Source organism: Brachycentrus maculatus, unplaced genomic scaffold, assembly GCF_059751285.1.
Source record: "Brachycentrus maculatus isolate JH-2025_06_01 unplaced genomic scaffold, ASM5975128v1 h1tg000105l, whole genome shotgun sequence".
NCBI classification, from domain to species: Eukaryota; Metazoa; Arthropoda; class Insecta; order Trichoptera; family Brachycentridae; genus Brachycentrus; species Brachycentrus maculatus.
This window is the reverse complement of record NW_028280859.1, coordinates 2228081-2246895: the sequence shown is the minus strand read 5'-3', so window position 1 is coordinate 2246895 and position 18815 is coordinate 2228081. Positions and strand designations below refer to the sequence as shown.

The 18815-nt window shown below is 32.1% G+C and overlaps 1 protein-coding gene across 1 annotated transcript; it reads left to right on the top strand.

Annotated features, from left to right (window-relative positions):
* Positions 1-281: 281 nt before the first annotated feature.
* On the top strand, positions 282-11530 carry LOC148310130 (uncharacterized). The gene is made up of 3 exons (XM_088258963.1): positions 282-467; positions 8395-8582; positions 9067-11530. Exons 2-3 carry the CDS (start codon positions 8412-8414, stop codon positions 10480-10482), a joined length of 1587 nt encoding a protein of 528 aa, XP_088115089.1. The 5' UTR covers positions 282-467; positions 8395-8411; the 3' UTR covers positions 10483-11530.
* Positions 11531-18815: the final 7285 nt, after the last annotated feature.

Sequence of the window (18815 nt, the reverse complement as noted above, 5' to 3'; positions counted from 1 at the left end):
AAGCGTGGGTAGGCCCCAGACAAGATGGTCCGATGACATTGAAGAAGTGGCTGGTCTGCACTGGAAGAGAGTCGCGTCCAACAGACAACTGTGGAAGTCCAAGAGGGAGACCTTTTTTCAATACTGGACACAAGAAGTAGGCTGAAGTACCTATGTCATATAAACCTTAGAAGCTTGCACACTTTACCTCAAGGCTTGGGAAGATAAAATAAAATAAATAAATCAATGGTTGACAATTCGCGCTTTTTGCATAGTACACAAAATAGACAACACATTGTTATAGTTTCCGCTAAAATTGATCTGTTCTCATTTCATACCCTTTTCATTATTAGCTACTACAGAATATATCTGAATTCATCATCAGTCAGTTTTGAAATGTAAAACGTGAAGCACACGTCTAAAATAATCTAAATAGCTAACATTCAGTGGACAATTAAAAGGGTTTTTGGACATATACCACTGAGCAGGTGAGTTTTGTACTTGAGTATTACGTTATTTTTTTCATGACAGTTTTATTTTCCTTTCTTTCATTTTTATCTGCTGATAGGTTTGTCATTGAAAATCTATTATGATAAACCTAAATACATATTTTTGACATCGCAGCAGGTTAATACCTCTTAAAAACAGGTCACAAGGCCTACACCAAGCAGAAGATAAAAAATACATATTTTTGAGTCCGTATTGTTATGATGAATTATCAAAGAGTGATTTTACGACATAGGGTATACAAGTTTATTGTTGACACCCCAATTATTGACACTTTTGATTTCAAATGTGAATATTTTCCGATTTCAGGCACATATTGAACATTGAGAATCTTGTTTTTGTGCCATAGAAATGCTCTTGATATTTGTCCAATAAATACTCCGCTGTATGAATAAATTTCTTGAAGAAATTCAAATTAATACATGTTGGTGATTTCGTACTCTTAATTATTTTTTTACTTATATGCTTTAACATTTGTTTTAATTTTATTGTTTTCTTTGTTTATACTTTTATTGTTTTCATTTTGTATCTTTTCCTCAATATTTCTCTCCATTTTTTCTGGTTTAAAATGATTAGAATTAGCTTCATACCGTAATAAACATTATATACCCACGCTCAGGCTATCCCATTGAGGGATTTTTAGTATAAATTTTAAATAAATATAAAAATCCCATAAAGATATATGTTAGTCTGTGGGTACATTTTAAAGCAGAATTTTTTTGGAAAAACAAGATAAAGAATAAAATGTTAAGAAATATTAAAAAGGTTTAAGATGTAAAAATAATAAACGATAAAATAAAAAAAGTTTAAATTCTAATCCATGAACTGTTATAATTGCGACTACTTACGGATATTTAAATGAGCGTATACCAATAAGGGTGACAATAACTGTCATGAATAGTAAATTTACTAATCTAAAAAAGGAAATACTTAAAAACAAATAGAGACATTAAATTATGCAAACAATAAATTAAATTGATATTATGATTATTATAACCGTTCATGAGTAGTAAATCAATGTTGACTGAAGCGATCTGGTGAATGTGCCGATAACTGGAGTCTTTACCCTACTTTGATAAAACAACTTAAAGTTTTATTTGAATATTTGAATATTCAACCTCGAGAATCATTTTTGATCATAATGAAACAACTTGAAATATTCAACCTCGAGAGTCATTTTTGATCACTAATGATATTTTTATTGCATATATCCTAAAAGCTAATTATTTTAACCTTGTTGTCTGGAGATCTAGTATTGATACTAGAATGTTAAAACATCTCTAGAATCATTATTTTTTTTATTCATTACGTATTGTTTTTTTGTATTTTAACTAACTAATTAACCATCACGCCTAATCTCCGCTGGGGTAGGCAGAGAGAATAGAACGCTACACCAATTTGCCTTTGTAAGCATTCTTTGCCCCTGCTAAATTCACGCATGCCTGGTTTTTATTGGTCTTCCTCTACTTCTAATACCAACCACGCTCGCCTTATATTTTTTTTTACTATTCATTCATCACTCACTTGATACACATGCCCCAACCATATAAACGCGCCTTTCTTAATTTTATGGATAATGCTTATCTTAGCCTTGTATACTTTCCTTACACCACCATTTGAATATTTATCATACATCGTTTTGACGCACATTCGTCCGAGAGATCGCATGATAGCATTCAGTGTACTTTCATTATTATTTTGCAAACTCCTATGTTGTTGGAAAAATAAGTTGCTATTAAACGAATACTAGGCCTTAAGTTATTTACAAAAAGTCATTCCAATCCCTATGTATTATAGTGAAAAATCACTGATGTTTGTTTTGACCACCTTGGCAATCGAACCCTGGACATTCAGCACTGTGGCCAAACGAGCTAACCGCTACATGTCAATTTATTGTTTCGATTAGTATGAAAGTTGATCGCGGTTCAAACTATATTGAAGACTTTCAATATATTATACATACCTAATAACATTATTTCATGCACCACGTATCAAGAAAATTTGCGCACAAGTGGAAACTTTGTTCTCGATCATAAAACGAAAGTTTATCGAAATCAAACAAAACATTACTAACTAACCATCACGCCACTTCACTGGAGGGGTAGGCAGAGAGGATAGAACGATACGCTACTCAGTCTTTGCAAAACACTCTTCCATCTTCGTGCGTCTCCTCATACATTCCCTCCTATTATTTTGACTCCTGACCTGACCACTTTCAAGTATTTGACATACCTGATCATGTCAAGTTTTTGTCGTTCTTCCTCTGCTACTTTTACCAACTTCATTTTCCTCATAAATTTGTTTTCCTCACTTATTCGTCCCACATGTCCAAACCACACCTTTCTTAATTTAATGCATAATGCTTATCTCGGCCTTGCATTCATTCCTTATTTCACCATTCGAACATCTATCATACATCGTTTTGGGCACATTTGTCTGAGTTATCGCATTTCGACTGCATTCGTCTACTTTGATCCTTCTTTTGATAGTTTCATGCTTCATGTTTAACTTCGCGGCAGTATCTATGGTTGATTTGAGAAAGTTTTTATTTAGCAGAGATCCTTTTTATTTGAATGCTAGCAAAATACTTAGATACTGAATTATTTTGCACTATAAATATCCAGACTTCCATATAACTAACTAACTAATTAACCATCACGCCGCTTCCCCGCAGGGGTAGGCAGAGAGAATCGAACGCCACACCACTTTGTCTTTGCAAACATTCTTTGCCTCTTCTACATTCATGCATCTCCTCATACATACCCGACGATTATTCCGACTCCTGACCCGGCCGCTTTCAAGTATTTGACATACCTGACTGTGCCAAGTTTTCCTCGGTCGTCCTCTGCTTCTTTTTCGAACTACATTCACCTCATAAATTTGTTTAACCGTTCTTTCTTCACTCATACGTTCCAAATATCCAAACCATCTCAATACACTTCCATATTGTTCTTCTTATTCGTATAATGTTCTTTGTTGGGAGGCGCTTTCTTGTGCTATGTGAGAGTAATTCTTAAATGCATGTTTAAGGATAGATTTAGCATATAGTTGTTTGATAGTAATAAGCTGCAATTTGTCGAATATTTCCTCTCTAGGAGTCCGTTTCAGAACATTAAGTACCATTTTCCTTTTTGATTTTTTAAAAGTCAATTGGTGTTTTAAATTGGCTTTGACTGTGATTACCAATATTTTGTATTATTTAATGGAAACAGTCGGGAACGCTCCCTTGCAAGATGGGTACTCGTATAAACTGTTGTCTGTTATGAAGGTAGACATGACATGTCCACGCGGTACAAGTAACACATGTACACGTCTATTATCCTATTAGTACCTATTTGATATTGTAAAGAAAAGTCTATATAAAAAATAATTGAGGTTTTTTCACCCCTTTCTTCATCTAGTTAAAACTATTCTCCTTCTTCTTTCTATAGATCCCGCAGATCTGTCTGATATCGGCTGCCAGCTATCTCTCCACTTTTTCGGGGGTCCATATCCTTCGGGGTCTCCTTGAAAGGCGATACGTGGAAGTCTGTTTTCTGACATTCTGTTTAAATGCTCAATCAAGTATCGCCTCCATTGTCGTTTTCATTTTACGATATCTCCTATCTTACACATGCTCCAGATGTCAAAGTTTCTTACGCGGTCTCGCAAAAAAACAATTACGTCAAATGTTACTTGGGTTTTAAAAAATACAAGCTGCGATCTATCGAATACTGGGCCTCAAGTTCAATATTTCTCCTGTGTGAAAATAGTCCATTTAAATACACTAGTTTTTCAATTTTCATGGTTGTAAATTGTTAAATAATAGACAATAGTGAGTGGTGAAGGCACATATTACATGGCATCAAAACAGATTACTGCAAACGAAACAATGATAGGTTGATGATAGCTATTAGAAGTGTATCTTAAATTAATTAAAACAATACCGTTATGCATTTGAATGACGTTTTCAGATGTAACATTGTCGGTTACAAGTTGCATTGTTTCCCAATACATAAATGCATTCACCCGACATTACTGAATACTGGTGTCCTCGTCCCTGTTATAAGAGTACATACATATATGTATGTATTCATATACTCATACCTACTTACCTAATCTATATCTTCGTAAAGTTTTATATATTTTTTTAATGATTAAGAAAGTTTTAAAAAAATAATAATTTAAATCATTTTCTAAACATTTATACTTTTACAGTCTTATAAACTTATTCTAGTAACGCTTTGCCACTCCAAAATAGAGAATAAGCTCTTGTGCTTTGACAGAGAACTATCCCTTCTTCTTTCCATGTTCGCTCCCTAGGTGGAGCATATGGCCAACACGAGACGTCTCCAAGTCACTCTGTCACGCGCCATCTCCTTGGCTTCCTCCCAGGTCAGTCCGGCGTCTCGAAGTTCCGCTGAGTATAGTCGGTGAATAGTCGTTAGCGGCCTTCCGGGGCGCCGGAATCCTCGGGGTTGGAAGAAGAGACATGAGGGGTTGAATATACTATATAACCATTCTAAATATTTATTTAATATGCTTAGTTAACGATATAATACTTAAAAAAAAAATACGTAATAGGAATATTTTAATATTTTTTATTGAGATATTTTATTTTATTTTTTATTATAGATATTGATGTCCTAGGAAGCTATGAAGTATTTGATTTTCAAATATTTATAATTTTTTTAATACTTGAATCGATACTTGATACTAATAATACTTGGCGTATCAAGAACTTACATGCTAAATCAGCGAAAGAGTAAAGATTAAATAACATATTTGTTATAATTAGTGCAATTAGTGCACATGGAAATTTTGAATGGGAAATTATTTCGGGCATTCGGTCACCTCGGATTTTATATATTACAGTACAGACGATGACAATTGGAATAAATGTTTATGTAACTTTATCATGTTAATGGATTCATATGTATATCTACTATGACACGTGTAAGTGATGGTCATCGATGGTTTTGAGATTTTTTTGTTGATTTGGCAGTCATGTGAAATGATGTTACTGCCAGTGTCAAGTATTATTTTTATTTACAAACAAAACTATGTTAGAAAATAATAATTACAATTAATACAAAACATGGTTTAAATGCGTTTAGATTTATCATTTTATGAATTATGACCGCAATTCTAGAATTAAAGATATTCTTGTAACATGATGCTTAACTTAATTAATAAGTGGAGTTTCATTCAAAACGTATCATGTTTGGTGTAGTTTTTTTAAACGGAGTCATTCGACAGAATGAAAAAACTCGTCAAAAATTGATAAAAACTAAATTGACCTAAACGAATAAGACAGTGAATATAAATAAAGAAATCGAACTTAAATTAAAATTTGAATTTATTTTGAAATTAGGTACTTAGGTACCTACATATTGCTTTCGTTCTTTATTTGAATTCTAGACAAAATGAGGACTTATGAATGTCATCAGTAATTTGACTTTATTTTGAAACTAAGTACTTTGACAAGAGACAGAATGGAGAGTCTTGTAAAAAATTGATAAAGAATAAGACAGTGAATATGAATAATCAAATCGAACTCAAATTTAAACCTGAATTTATTTTTAAATTAAGTACTTTACGTAGGTACCTACATATTGCTTTCGTTCTTTATTTGAATTCTAGACAAAATGAGGACTTCTAATGAATATCATCAGTAATTTGACTTTATTTTGAAATTAAGTACTTTTACAAAGGGCAGACTGGAGAGAGTTGTCAAAAACTGATAAACTAAACTATGAATAAGACAGTGAATATGAATAATCAAATGGAACTTGAATTTAAATTTGACTTTTTGAAATTAAGTACTTTGGTACCTACATATTGCTTTTATTCTTTATTTGAATTTAGACAAAATGAGGACCTACTAATGAATATCTTGTATAAAGATGGTTGAAATATCATTATTCCAATATAATGACAAAAATCGCCGTTCGGTAGTCAAATACCGTGATTTAAAAAAAAAAGAGCAGTATTTGTGATTATATTATTTACGAAAATACTTCAATTTCATACCATTTCTGTGAGCCTAAGCGGCTCATTATTGGAAATAGGTATCAAATTGTGGTAGAGTGGGTTCGAACCGAGAAACTCTGACTCAAGAGTCCGCGATACTAACCACGGGACCACAATCCGACAATCATAATCAAAACAAACAGGAAACGCTGTCATGTAAATTTTTTTAATATTACACGATAATTTCCTAGTATAATATAATAATATTTGGGATCAACTATTTGTAATGTATTCATCAGGAGACCAGCTTTAAATATGGATAGCAAAATAATATATGTAGCCCTTTAAAAATGCTCGGAATAATAAATACCAAAGCTAATACTAATATTATTCATCGTTATATAAACTACGTAACACAGCTTACAATAATAGTTTAAAATTGCCGAGTTATTACAGATAATTCTATAAAATTATTGACCTCGCAAGTTCGGGTGTCAACGCTTTTGCACGGCAATTTTTCACAATAACCGAACGTGTGAAACCTCTCCGTGTAACTGTCAATTTGTGAACACACGCCACGCTGTCGTGCAATATCGAACGGGCGCCATTGTGTGGATTGCGTGAATCGAACACAACTTCCGCTCCTTTCTTTGCCGTTTCCGGTTCGCGGCTTTTCGCCCGCAGGTCATTGATCAAGCGATACGGATGATTTTTTGTGATTTCTGTGATGTTTTTTGTCATTTTTATTCCAATCCCACGTCCTTGGAGAATCGAAAATGGAGGGTGACGCACAGCTGAAGAAAAATGCTTAGTTTTCAAGCTAAATAGAAAAGGAAAACCACTAAAATGCGTAATCGCTGACCAAATATGATAAAGTAAAAAGATAATATATATATATATATATATATATATATATATATATATATATATATATATATATATATATATATATATATATATATATATATATATATATATATATATATATATATATATATATATATATATATATATATATATATATATATATATATATATATATATATATATATATATATATATATATATATATATATATATATATATATATATATATATATATATATATATATATATATATATATATATATATATATATATATATATATATATATATATATATATATATATATATATATATATATATATATATATATATATATATATATATATATATATATATATATATATATATATATATATATATATATATATATATATATATATATATATATATATATATATATATATATATATATATATATATATATATATATATATATATATATATATATATATATATATATATATATATATATATATATATATATATATATATATATATATATATATATATATATATATATATATATATATATATATATATATATATATATATATATATATATATATATATATATATATATATATATATATATATATATATATATATATATATATATATATATATATATATATATATATATATATATATATATATATATATTTGAATGCATAAAAGTTATGTTGACTAAATACTGGTTACAGTTTTGACATCTAAATTTTGGCATCTCAAAATAGATGAAGAAGAATAATTCCAATATGGAAGTCTAGGTATTTACAGGGCTTACGACCTATCATATGCTGGTTAAGTCAATTTACTAAATCACTTTATACATGTATACTCGTATCATTCACCATTCTACCCATGATTGAAAACCACACTACTCATTTTCTTCTTCTCGATCAATTCTTCATTTTCTTTCGCATAAAAACGATAGATGCTACGTTTCAGTCGAGACATCTTTTAGATAAATAACAACAATGGTTTTAATTAATAATATAATAACAATAATAAAACATAATAATAAAAATGTAGCAAATTAAAAAAATACTAAAAATTCTTTTTTGTTTCAGAGAAAACATCTTCCATCATGTTTTCGCCAGTGTTTGAGAAAGTTTTTTACTTCTTCCTGTGTGTTTTCATTTCAACTACCTCAACAGCTGTTTCACTTCCTGAGGGAACAGGTATTGAAGGAAGGTTTCCTGTACCACACGCTTGGATTCCACAATCCGAGCAAAATCTTGCTGACAGGATAATACAGGTGATTTAATATATACAACTATAATAAAGAGTTATTGCGTTATTCAGGTATATAAAATATGCATATTGATACGTCAAGTGCATAAAAAAATTAGATTTATTCAATTTCATTCATTTATGCGACAGTTACTTTGAAGTAATATTAATCCATTTTATATTTAACCTTTACTTGATAAAGACCACTATTTCTTAAAATCTATTATGACACGTGTTTTGATGCATTCAACGTCATTTGTGAAACTTGAATTTGAGAAACTTGAGTTGTGTCCGTGGGACATTGAAGGATGAGAAGGGGGAAGTAGCTGTTTCTTATTTTTTATCAGTGGGAATATGGATATTAATGGAGAGGATTTAGTCATTGCCATAATAATAAATCCATAATTAATATGCGTCACGTTTCATGCATCGAAATAATCGAATGATATTGAATGCATCGAAACACGTATCATTTAAATATTTTTTATCATTTTCATCTTTATTTTCAGACAGTACGGGCGAGAAGAGGTCTAGAATATCACCCATCAATTCCTAGAGACGACACATTTATTAATTCTGATGCCTTAGAAAATCCCATTGACCTTGACTCAAAACAATTGATCAAAAGAAATGCAGTTCGCACGAAGGATGTATCTGGTCAATTCATGGAAGATTTCACCATGAATCAAATTATTCCAAGGAACAAAAGACAAGTCATAGAAGAAGAAGATATCAAAAATGGAAAACAAAGTCAGATTGAGCCTGTAAATACTCCCAAACCGGAACAATGGATTCCTCAAGGAGGAACGGAACAAGATGACCTATTCGAAGTAAAAAAAAGTGAAGCGAAAGTAGCGGAAGGAACTCCTGCTGACGCCATAACGGCTGAAGCGTTAACAGACAAACAAAATGGTAGAGGAGTTCGAGGAGCTACAAAAGATCAGTGGATCAAGTTACCCTTTTTGGCTCGTCCATTAGAGAATGATCAATTATCTTCCTCGTCGCCGAATTTAGAAGAAGCTAATTATAGAATGCCGAGAGTTAATTTTGTTACCCAAGGAAAAGGTCTTCAAACAGCGGAAAGTAGGAACCAAAGAGAATCAGTACCCCGAGGATCTTATAGCCGTTCATCCGACTTACGCACAGACATATATCCACCAGAAAAGGACGGCAGGGCTAGAAGTTTGGATTATTCAACGTACTCCAGAAGAAGTTACTACTATCCAGATGACTACAGACGCCCTAGTTACGACGATTATGGATATTACGATGACTATTATTCCAGCCGAAGAGATCCATACTACGATTACAGAAATGACTACAAGAATGCCAGGAGATACGACTACAGCGATAACACCCGGTACAGAGATCCTTACGATAGATACGATGGATACGAAGATAATTACAGGTACGATAAACCGAGAAGAATAATATACTACGCAAATTTACCTGACGTAGTAAGGACTCCACCGAACGTCTACAGATACTCTTCGAATCCTTACAACAGGTATGATGACGATAGGTACTACAGCAGAGACAGTCGATACGACAGCTACAGAGGAAGCGGTTCATACCCATACAGCCGATACCCTTACAGCGCTTTAAAAAAGTCAGAAAACGAGGGTCCAAGAGACCTGACCACCTCCAGCACAGTCGCTAAAGAAAAATCAGATAACGCGAAAAGACAGCAAGAACAAGCAAGCAGAAAAGCAAACGACGAATCCGCGAGAAGCAGAGACAACAATTTGAACAGCCACCAGTATCCCGTGAGCTTGAGTGCAAGTATGAACGTTGACAACACCTCTAAGAGCCCACATCAGACACTGTATCACGACATCACGAGGATGGATAGCGATTTCCACCGCTATGACCACCCGTCGTTCCAAGCTGCAGTTGACGACCCCTACATCAGCAGACACGATTGACGTGTCCCATTTTAGTAATGCACCGTGTATGTAGAGGACATTGTATGTACATACATTTCTTTGTATAATTAAGCTGTCAACGTTTATAGGGCACATCATGTTCAAATGAATGATTTATTGAATTGAATGAAAATACTGAGATTTCTAGGACACAAGCCGGACATTTTTATATTATGAATATCGCATTATTGAGTGCAATAAAAATAGTTTATGCATTCCACCTGCTGTTAGCCTTTAAAGTGGTAAACTAGGGTTGCTTTGGACTAATATGAGTACTTTGCACAAAATGCAACCGCTTCTCTTTGAAATACAAATAAAAAAAAACTTGTGTAAGACCACTTTTTCAGTTTTCTAATGTAAACACTTTTTCAGTTTCGAGAACTACATACAAATGTTCTCGAAACTAGTCCTGTTTACATTATTCCACTATTCCACGAATTCCTTATAAAGTGTTATTATCATGCACATATTCCTTCTGTATTGTTCATAATCTATACCTAATAGTACTTGGGGCCTGCCTCTGCATGATGCAGCGTTATCTTAATCGTAAATAACATTAGTATAAGGAAAAATATGAAATGATTAAAAGTCTGGAGAAATTCGTACACATTAGTAGTGTCCTAGTGGCAAGGCTTATACGAATACAGATATGCAATCTCGAGTGGCTGATATTCTCCATTTTCTATCAACTATTTCCATTACTTTACTCATATAGAAATAACGTTCTGCACCCTGAGCTCCTTCATTTACGTTATCTGTATTCCTTCAGATTTGCTCACTCCTCCCTCAGATCTGGAGCACTGACCCTTTTATGTACAACACGATCAGGTTGACACTGTATCAATCCAATGCTATACCCTATGCATCGTTTAGGTGCAGATTGAGATCAAAGAAGAAAAAAGACAAAAAAGTGAATATGAGTTCGAATGCGTTTATTACTGCAGTTAAAATAATATTTATTCCAAATCTTGAGGCGAAGTGTGTAAACCTCTGAGGTTCAAATGGCAAATACACTGTATAAAATATAAAGAAAAAAAAACAAATAAAATGGTTAAAATAAATAGCAGTACCTTTAATAAAAACAATAAAATAAGTAAATGTTTTATTGTTAATACATATCGCTCACTCCTTTCAAGAACGTTATAAATAAAAAAACTCGATTTTTCAGGAGAACGTTTTTTAAGTTTAAAAATATAACACAATGTATTAAAAATAAATATCAAGCCACTTATTGAACTTCTTACTGTGCAACATATGCTTTTAAGCATAACCTGAGGGATTTTTCTCCATTTGAAAAATATTTAGTTTATTTAAAAATAATAATTAAACAATACCTTTTCTTCAAAATACAAAAACAACACTTTCTGCCCTGTAGCGGGTAAATATTAAGTTAAAAATAAGATTCTTTTACTGGGATATAGTACATTTTCTAGGCATTCCGAAAACATGCACAACTAAAAATTGACGATTTTTGATTTATGACGTTCTTGAAAGGAGTGAGCGATATGATATAAAAAATACAATCTAAAATTTCATTCATAATTTTCTTTTGCAAATTTTGCTTATTGACTATATTGCATCGTTGCGTGCGTAGGAACTTCATATTGTATTGAAAATGCATTCTCTCTTTCTTTTGATATAGAAAGTGGCTAAGTAACCCTTGAGGCACACTGTGACGTCAGTCAGTTGAAGTGTTCTGCCGCCATTTGAAATTATGAAACTTTAATCCTTTATATATCCTTTATTTACTAACAGATTTACAAAATAATATTACCGATTGTCTATTGATTTTTAAATTTAATTATTTTCTTATGAAAAATGTGCAAAATATTGAGTATTTGAGTAATAAATAATCCTCGTTTGGTTATATTAAAAATATATTCTTTCTTTTGCATTAAAGTATGTGTAATATAAAATTTGTATCATTGTACATTAATAAAACCATAAACTTTCTAGGTTATGACAATTTAGTTTGTAAAATTATAATGTAATCATGGTTCACATTATGTAGGCTGGTATGGGTAATATAATTTAGGGTAATTTGAATTTCATTATTATTATAACTATGACAGAACGTTCTGTCATAATCAGAATAGATACGAGTATAATCTATCGTGGACAAAAAAAAACTTTGATAATTTTTGACCACGAAAAATTGGTTAAAAACTTTTCATTTTGAATATATGTAACGTGTACAAGCAATTAAATGTTTTAAATATATAAGTTACAAAGAGTTTTATTTTATTTCATGTATATCTGTAGTTTGCATAATTTGTTATCTGCCTCCGTGGTGTTACCGTGCAGTAAGACCCGGGTTCAATTCCCAGGGAGGGTAAAATAAATATCCCTAATTTTCACTCTAATATTTATTTAATACTACCCTGGACTGGTATCTAAAATGCAGGATAGATCACATTGCCTTCATAGTACTAACGATCAACATAAAACTGGGTCAATATGGTGTGAACTATTGGGTGTGGATAAGAATTAGAAGGAAGGTGGTTGGTTTGTATAAAAATTGGTTTAAACAAAATAATAATTTAAATTGATAAATAACACTATTTCATAATATGTATTGTGGCACGTGTTTCGATGCATTCCGTATCATTTTCCGTATTATTTTTAAATACGAGGTCATTAAAAAAATATATCAGATAAAACATACACTTAAATGTTTTAAAAGAACGCAATTTCATGTAATTAAAAACCGTAAGTATTCGAAATTTAATTAAAATTCGTAATTTAATAAGTATCAATTGAAAATAAACGCTAAATACAGTAAACCCTTATATAACGTTGTGATAGGTACCGCGGTTATCAATGGGAACGTTTTAGGGGTTTAAGGTTTTTAAATTGTATTTTAATTTTAAACGACTCATTTTTACGCTGGTTAAAATGTAAAAGTACAATATTAAAAATTAACCACTTAACCACTTTATAACATTCCCTCTGATAAAGCGGTAACTATCTCAACGTTTAGGGGGTTTTACTGTACATTACACGAAAGCTTACATGGGTTTGAGTAAATTTGTTATAAAATGATTTCATGAGTTATTTAATGTTATAAATTGGAATATCACAATGTAAGTGCTTCAAATATTAATTATAAATACAATGACATTGCAGTTGCAATCCAATATAGTGCTTTATGGATCATCATATGCAGATATAAGGTAACAAGAAGAAAATATTATGATCCGAGAAAGGTGGGTAGGTATCTAGAACCGGGAAAAGTATTACATTGACATATCGAAACATAATAGGGTGATCTTGCATTTTTCTACGTATTTTTAATCTTCATTAATTTTCCTTTCCAGCAGTGTAAATATGACGTAATAAAGCAAAGTACGAATACGATGTGTTGAGAATCTGAAAACAAAAATCGATAAAATTATCGAACAATCGATGGTCCGACTTATTGGGTCGGTACATCTCTAATTCAGAATTTAAATATTTGTTGTTTTTCTCAGCTTTTGATAATCCAACAATAATCAAATGGAGGTCATTTTAACATATTTTTATGTAAATCTAGTCGGCACCTTTTTAATGAAGTTTATGCCAACGTTTGTTAGGGGTTTGCTTAGGTCCTCTGTATGCCGATCGAGATCGGTGGCCCTAAGAAACTGATGTTCTCATTGCTTTTTGTAAAGAATTAAAAATACTTAAGTGATTTTCTTACCGACGCAAAACTACTCAAATTGAGTTTGAAAATCTTTCCCGCGGTGACGATAATAGGAACATTGGCTCGCATCATGAATATTCTCATTGTCTGTTTGAAAGTTTTGGAACAATCCATCCACGGAGTATTGTAAATGGCTTGGTTTAAATATTCCGTCTGAAAAAATCCGATTATTTTTTTAAAATGAAAAACAGAATGACCAACATAATAGAAACAGGGTTATATGATATATTGAGGTTAAAAATCGCGTAGAATTAAAAAATAATAATAATAGGAAAATCGACGAAAATTTCTGACGAATGATTTTTTTTTAACAAAGCAAAAAATTAAATTAAACGTGTTAAATTAAACGTAAAAATTAAATTAAACGTAAAAAAATTAAAATTAAAATTAAAAGAATGATAGAAGTAAGCTTATAATTAAAAAAGGTGAATTATTTTATTATTGGGATAACATGTCACTTATTCCATTCAAGAACGTCATAAATAAAAAAAACTTGATTTTTCGGGAGAACGTTTTTAAAGTATAAAAATATAACACAATGTATAAAAAATAAACATCAAGCCACTTATTAAACTTTTTACTGTGCAACAGATCTTTTTAGGTAAAAGCTGAAGGTTTTTTCTCCATTTGAAAAATATTTAATATATTTAATACCTTTTCTACAAAATGCAAAAACAACATTTTCTGCCCTGTGGCGGGTAAATATTAAGTTAAAAATATGCCTCTTTTGCTGGGATATAGTATATTTTCTAGGCATTCCGAAAACATGCACAACTGAAAATTGAAGATTTTTGAATTATGACGATCTCGAAAGGAGTGAGCGATATATTCCAAATTAAAAATGGCGGACACTATTTTAAATGTTTCTAAATCTTTGTTCACAAATCTGGATTTGTCCACTTAGGAGTTATTTATACTTAAATATCTCAACATAGATGAAGAAGAATATGGATGTCTGAAACTCGAAAACTCTGGCTCAAAAGTCCGTGCCAACCATGGGACCACAACCCAATTTATCCGTATTTTAGTTCTTATTTTATTATAAATAATGAGTGATAAAAAGGTTCTGAAATACGACATTTTTGTAAATAATAAACCACGGTATGCACTCCTAAACTCGAACGATCCGATATAAAATGAAAACTTGCTGGACATCTCTGTGTAAAAAATGAAAGCTTGGTGGACATGGCTGTGTAATAAATGAAAACTTGCTGGACAACGCTGTTTAATAAATGAAACTGTGTAATAATGGTGGACATCCCTGTTTTGAATTTAAGCATGCATTATATAATATTAACAATAGGTATTTTTTTATTTTTTTACATTTGACCATTTTTTTGTCCGTTATATCCGAAGGTCCGCCTCCGTAGTGTAATGGTCAGCACGCTCGGCTACCGTTCTGGAGGTCCCGGGTTCGATTCCCAAGGGGGGTAAAATAAATACAAGTGATTTTTTCACTGTCATATTTATTCAATATTACCATGGACTGGTACCTGAGGCGGAGGGCTGATCACCTTTCCTTCATGTATAAAACGATCAAGATAACACTGCGTTAATATGACACAGTGCCCTATGCACCATTGGGGGGCGGATAAGGGTTTTATTATATATATATATATATATATATATATATATATATATATATATATATATATATATATATATATATATATCCGAAGGTTGTAAAATAGAGGTCCGTTATATCGAGGTTTTACTATGTGTATTGAGAAAATTTTAGTAAAACTACTTACTTTGGTCATTAGTTCATTGCCAAACCAACACAACATGAATATTTCGGAAAGCATTGTGGTCAAGTATGAAGCTATTGTCAATAACTGAAATGGCTGCTCTCCGGGAGAGATCTAAAAATAAGAAACAAAATTATATATGTATATACACACACACACACACACACACACACACACACACACACACACACATACCTCTTTTGGTTGGCTGGCGATAGTCTATGGTCTACGGCATGGGTCGGCAACCTTTTGTTGTAAAAGGGCCAAATATTTTTCATGGGGATCAGTGCGGGCCGCACTTGCAGTAGGTATACATACAATATTTATGTACAAATATTTTAGTTTTAAAAATAAAACGCTAAGTGTATATTTTAAAGACATTTGTTGTATTTAATAAAATCAATGAGATTCCCTTCGCTCCCTTTCTCGCTTCCTTTCACTCGATTGTGTATAATATCGTCCATCATGTGCGTTGCGGCGAGAATCTCGCGGGCCGCACCAAGATGTCTCGCGGGCCGCATGCGGCCCGCGGGCCGCAGGTTGCCGACCCATGGTCTACGGGATAGAATAAGGAACACACCAGGATAAGAGAAATATGTGAGATCAAAGATGTCGTTATGTGGGGAATGCGTAAGTGGACAATGGTATGCGCTATGAGGAGAATGGAACCATCCAGACTACCTACATCGCACTGCACGGCCAACCCCAGGGTAGACGACTCCTGGGCAGACCACCAAAGAGATGAATTGACAGCTCGGAATCGACATCGGAGAAGGCTAGTCCCTCTTAAAACGGGCCACAAGGCCTACACCAAAAGCAAAAGAGGATAAAAAATATGAAAACGAAAATTATGAAACCACGAAATGATGTAATGAAACGATTAAACGGTGAAATGATGAAATGATGAAATGATGAAATGATGAAATGATGAAATTATGACATGATGAAATGATGAAATGATGTGATGGCATGCTTACCACGACAAGTTGAATTCCAGAGCAGCAGATTACCACTTCACTTATAATGTACTGGAAACTGATAGATATATTAAAGAAGTCTTGGATTTCATTAACGTACCTGCAAAGTAAACGTAGAACATCACGCTTCTTTCGAGCTTTTTCCTTTCCTTCTTTTCTATTTAACCCGACTAAGCCACAGCAACGCGTGGCTGGCTACGACAAGTATTAAATAAATGTAACACTTTCCTTATTTACAACATTTTGAGAGTATGCAAATACTTGTTCACAAATCTGGATTATAGGAGTTTTTTTCATTTGATTTATTGACATCTCATCAAAGATGAAGAAGAATATGGAAGTCTGGGCATTTACATTTAAAAAGCTTCTTTTCATCTCATCAATATATGTCTCTATTGAAGTTCTAGTGATTCAAGAACAATGTTTCAAAATTGGTTCATATATGTAGAACTTCCAAGAATTTGAGTAGTGTGGTTGTCAATAATGGGTAGAATTGGTGAATGTTACACGCGTGTAAAGTAATCACTTAAACCAGCCTATGACGGTCGTCAGCCCCGTAAATGCTTAAACTTCCATATTCTTCTTATCTTTGATCAGATTTCAAACAGTAATATGAAAAAACTTTCCTTATCCTTACACTTTGTGTAATACCATTTTAAAAACACTGCTACATCACCATCGGTTTCGGAATAATCGTTCCATCATCAGGTCAAATATAAGCTAAAGTAAATTGTTACGGTCTGACGTTAAAACTAATTTATAATTTAAAAGAGAGAGAAGACGAAAAAAACATTTTTTACCTGACAATCATCCGATGGTGTTCAACAACTTTTTTTTTTTTTTTTAAAGTTTCTTCGTGGGTTATCCCAAAACTGATTTGGCAAACAGATTTAGTGTTGTCAGTATCGTGGCTTGTGACATTTCCTAACGATTCGATTAAACAATCTAATTGGGCGACTAAAAAACAACATATTTTTTTGGTTAAAAGAGATCTCAGATATTCTTAATACATTAACTACTAAAAGCTGACAAGTCGGCTTTTCGCTGCCAACCGTAAACGACCAAACACCGATTAGTCGGTTTTTCTACCCTATAATACTAAGAAAATAACTCTTACAATTATGAACATCATTATATCGATTTTAAATTTGAATTATTCATTAAAAAAAATGAATATACATCAATATTTGTCATAAATTTTCACGTGGAAGACAATATTTTTGAACTTGAAATTATACGCAAAAAATGGTCGTATTATGATTCATTCCAGATACATTTTGTATTTATTAAAAATATTGTCTTCAACATGTAAAATTTTGACAAATAATAGTGCTTTTAAAAAAAATAGTTCCTAGTAAATATCCTTTTTAAATGAATAGTTCAAATTTGAATTTGATATAGTGATATACAAAAAAATTGTAAGAATTTTTTCCAGTACGAAGGGTAGAATAATCGACTAGTCGGTGTTTGGTAGTTCTTCTTCTTCTAACCCTCATTCGCACCCAATGGTGCATAGGGCACTGCATCATATAAACGCAGTGTTATCTTGATCGTTAACACATGTAGAAAAGGTGATCAGCCCTCCGCTTCAGGTACCAGTCCAGGGTAATATATTGAATAAATATTACAGTGAAAAAAATCACATAATTTTCATTTGACCCCCCCTGGGAATCGAACCCGGGACCTCCAGTACGGTAGCCCAGCGTGTTGACCATTACACTACGGCGGCGTACTTTGCGGTGGCGCTTTGGTAGTTAATATGATATAAATCATAATAATCAAACGATTGCAACAGAAATAATGAACGAATTTGTTAATTGCTTGTATTTTTTTATATTAGTACAAATTTGCTTGGTTTTTAAGGTAAGTCTTTCAAAAATATCATTGGATAATATATATGATAAAGATAATACATAAATAAAGTGT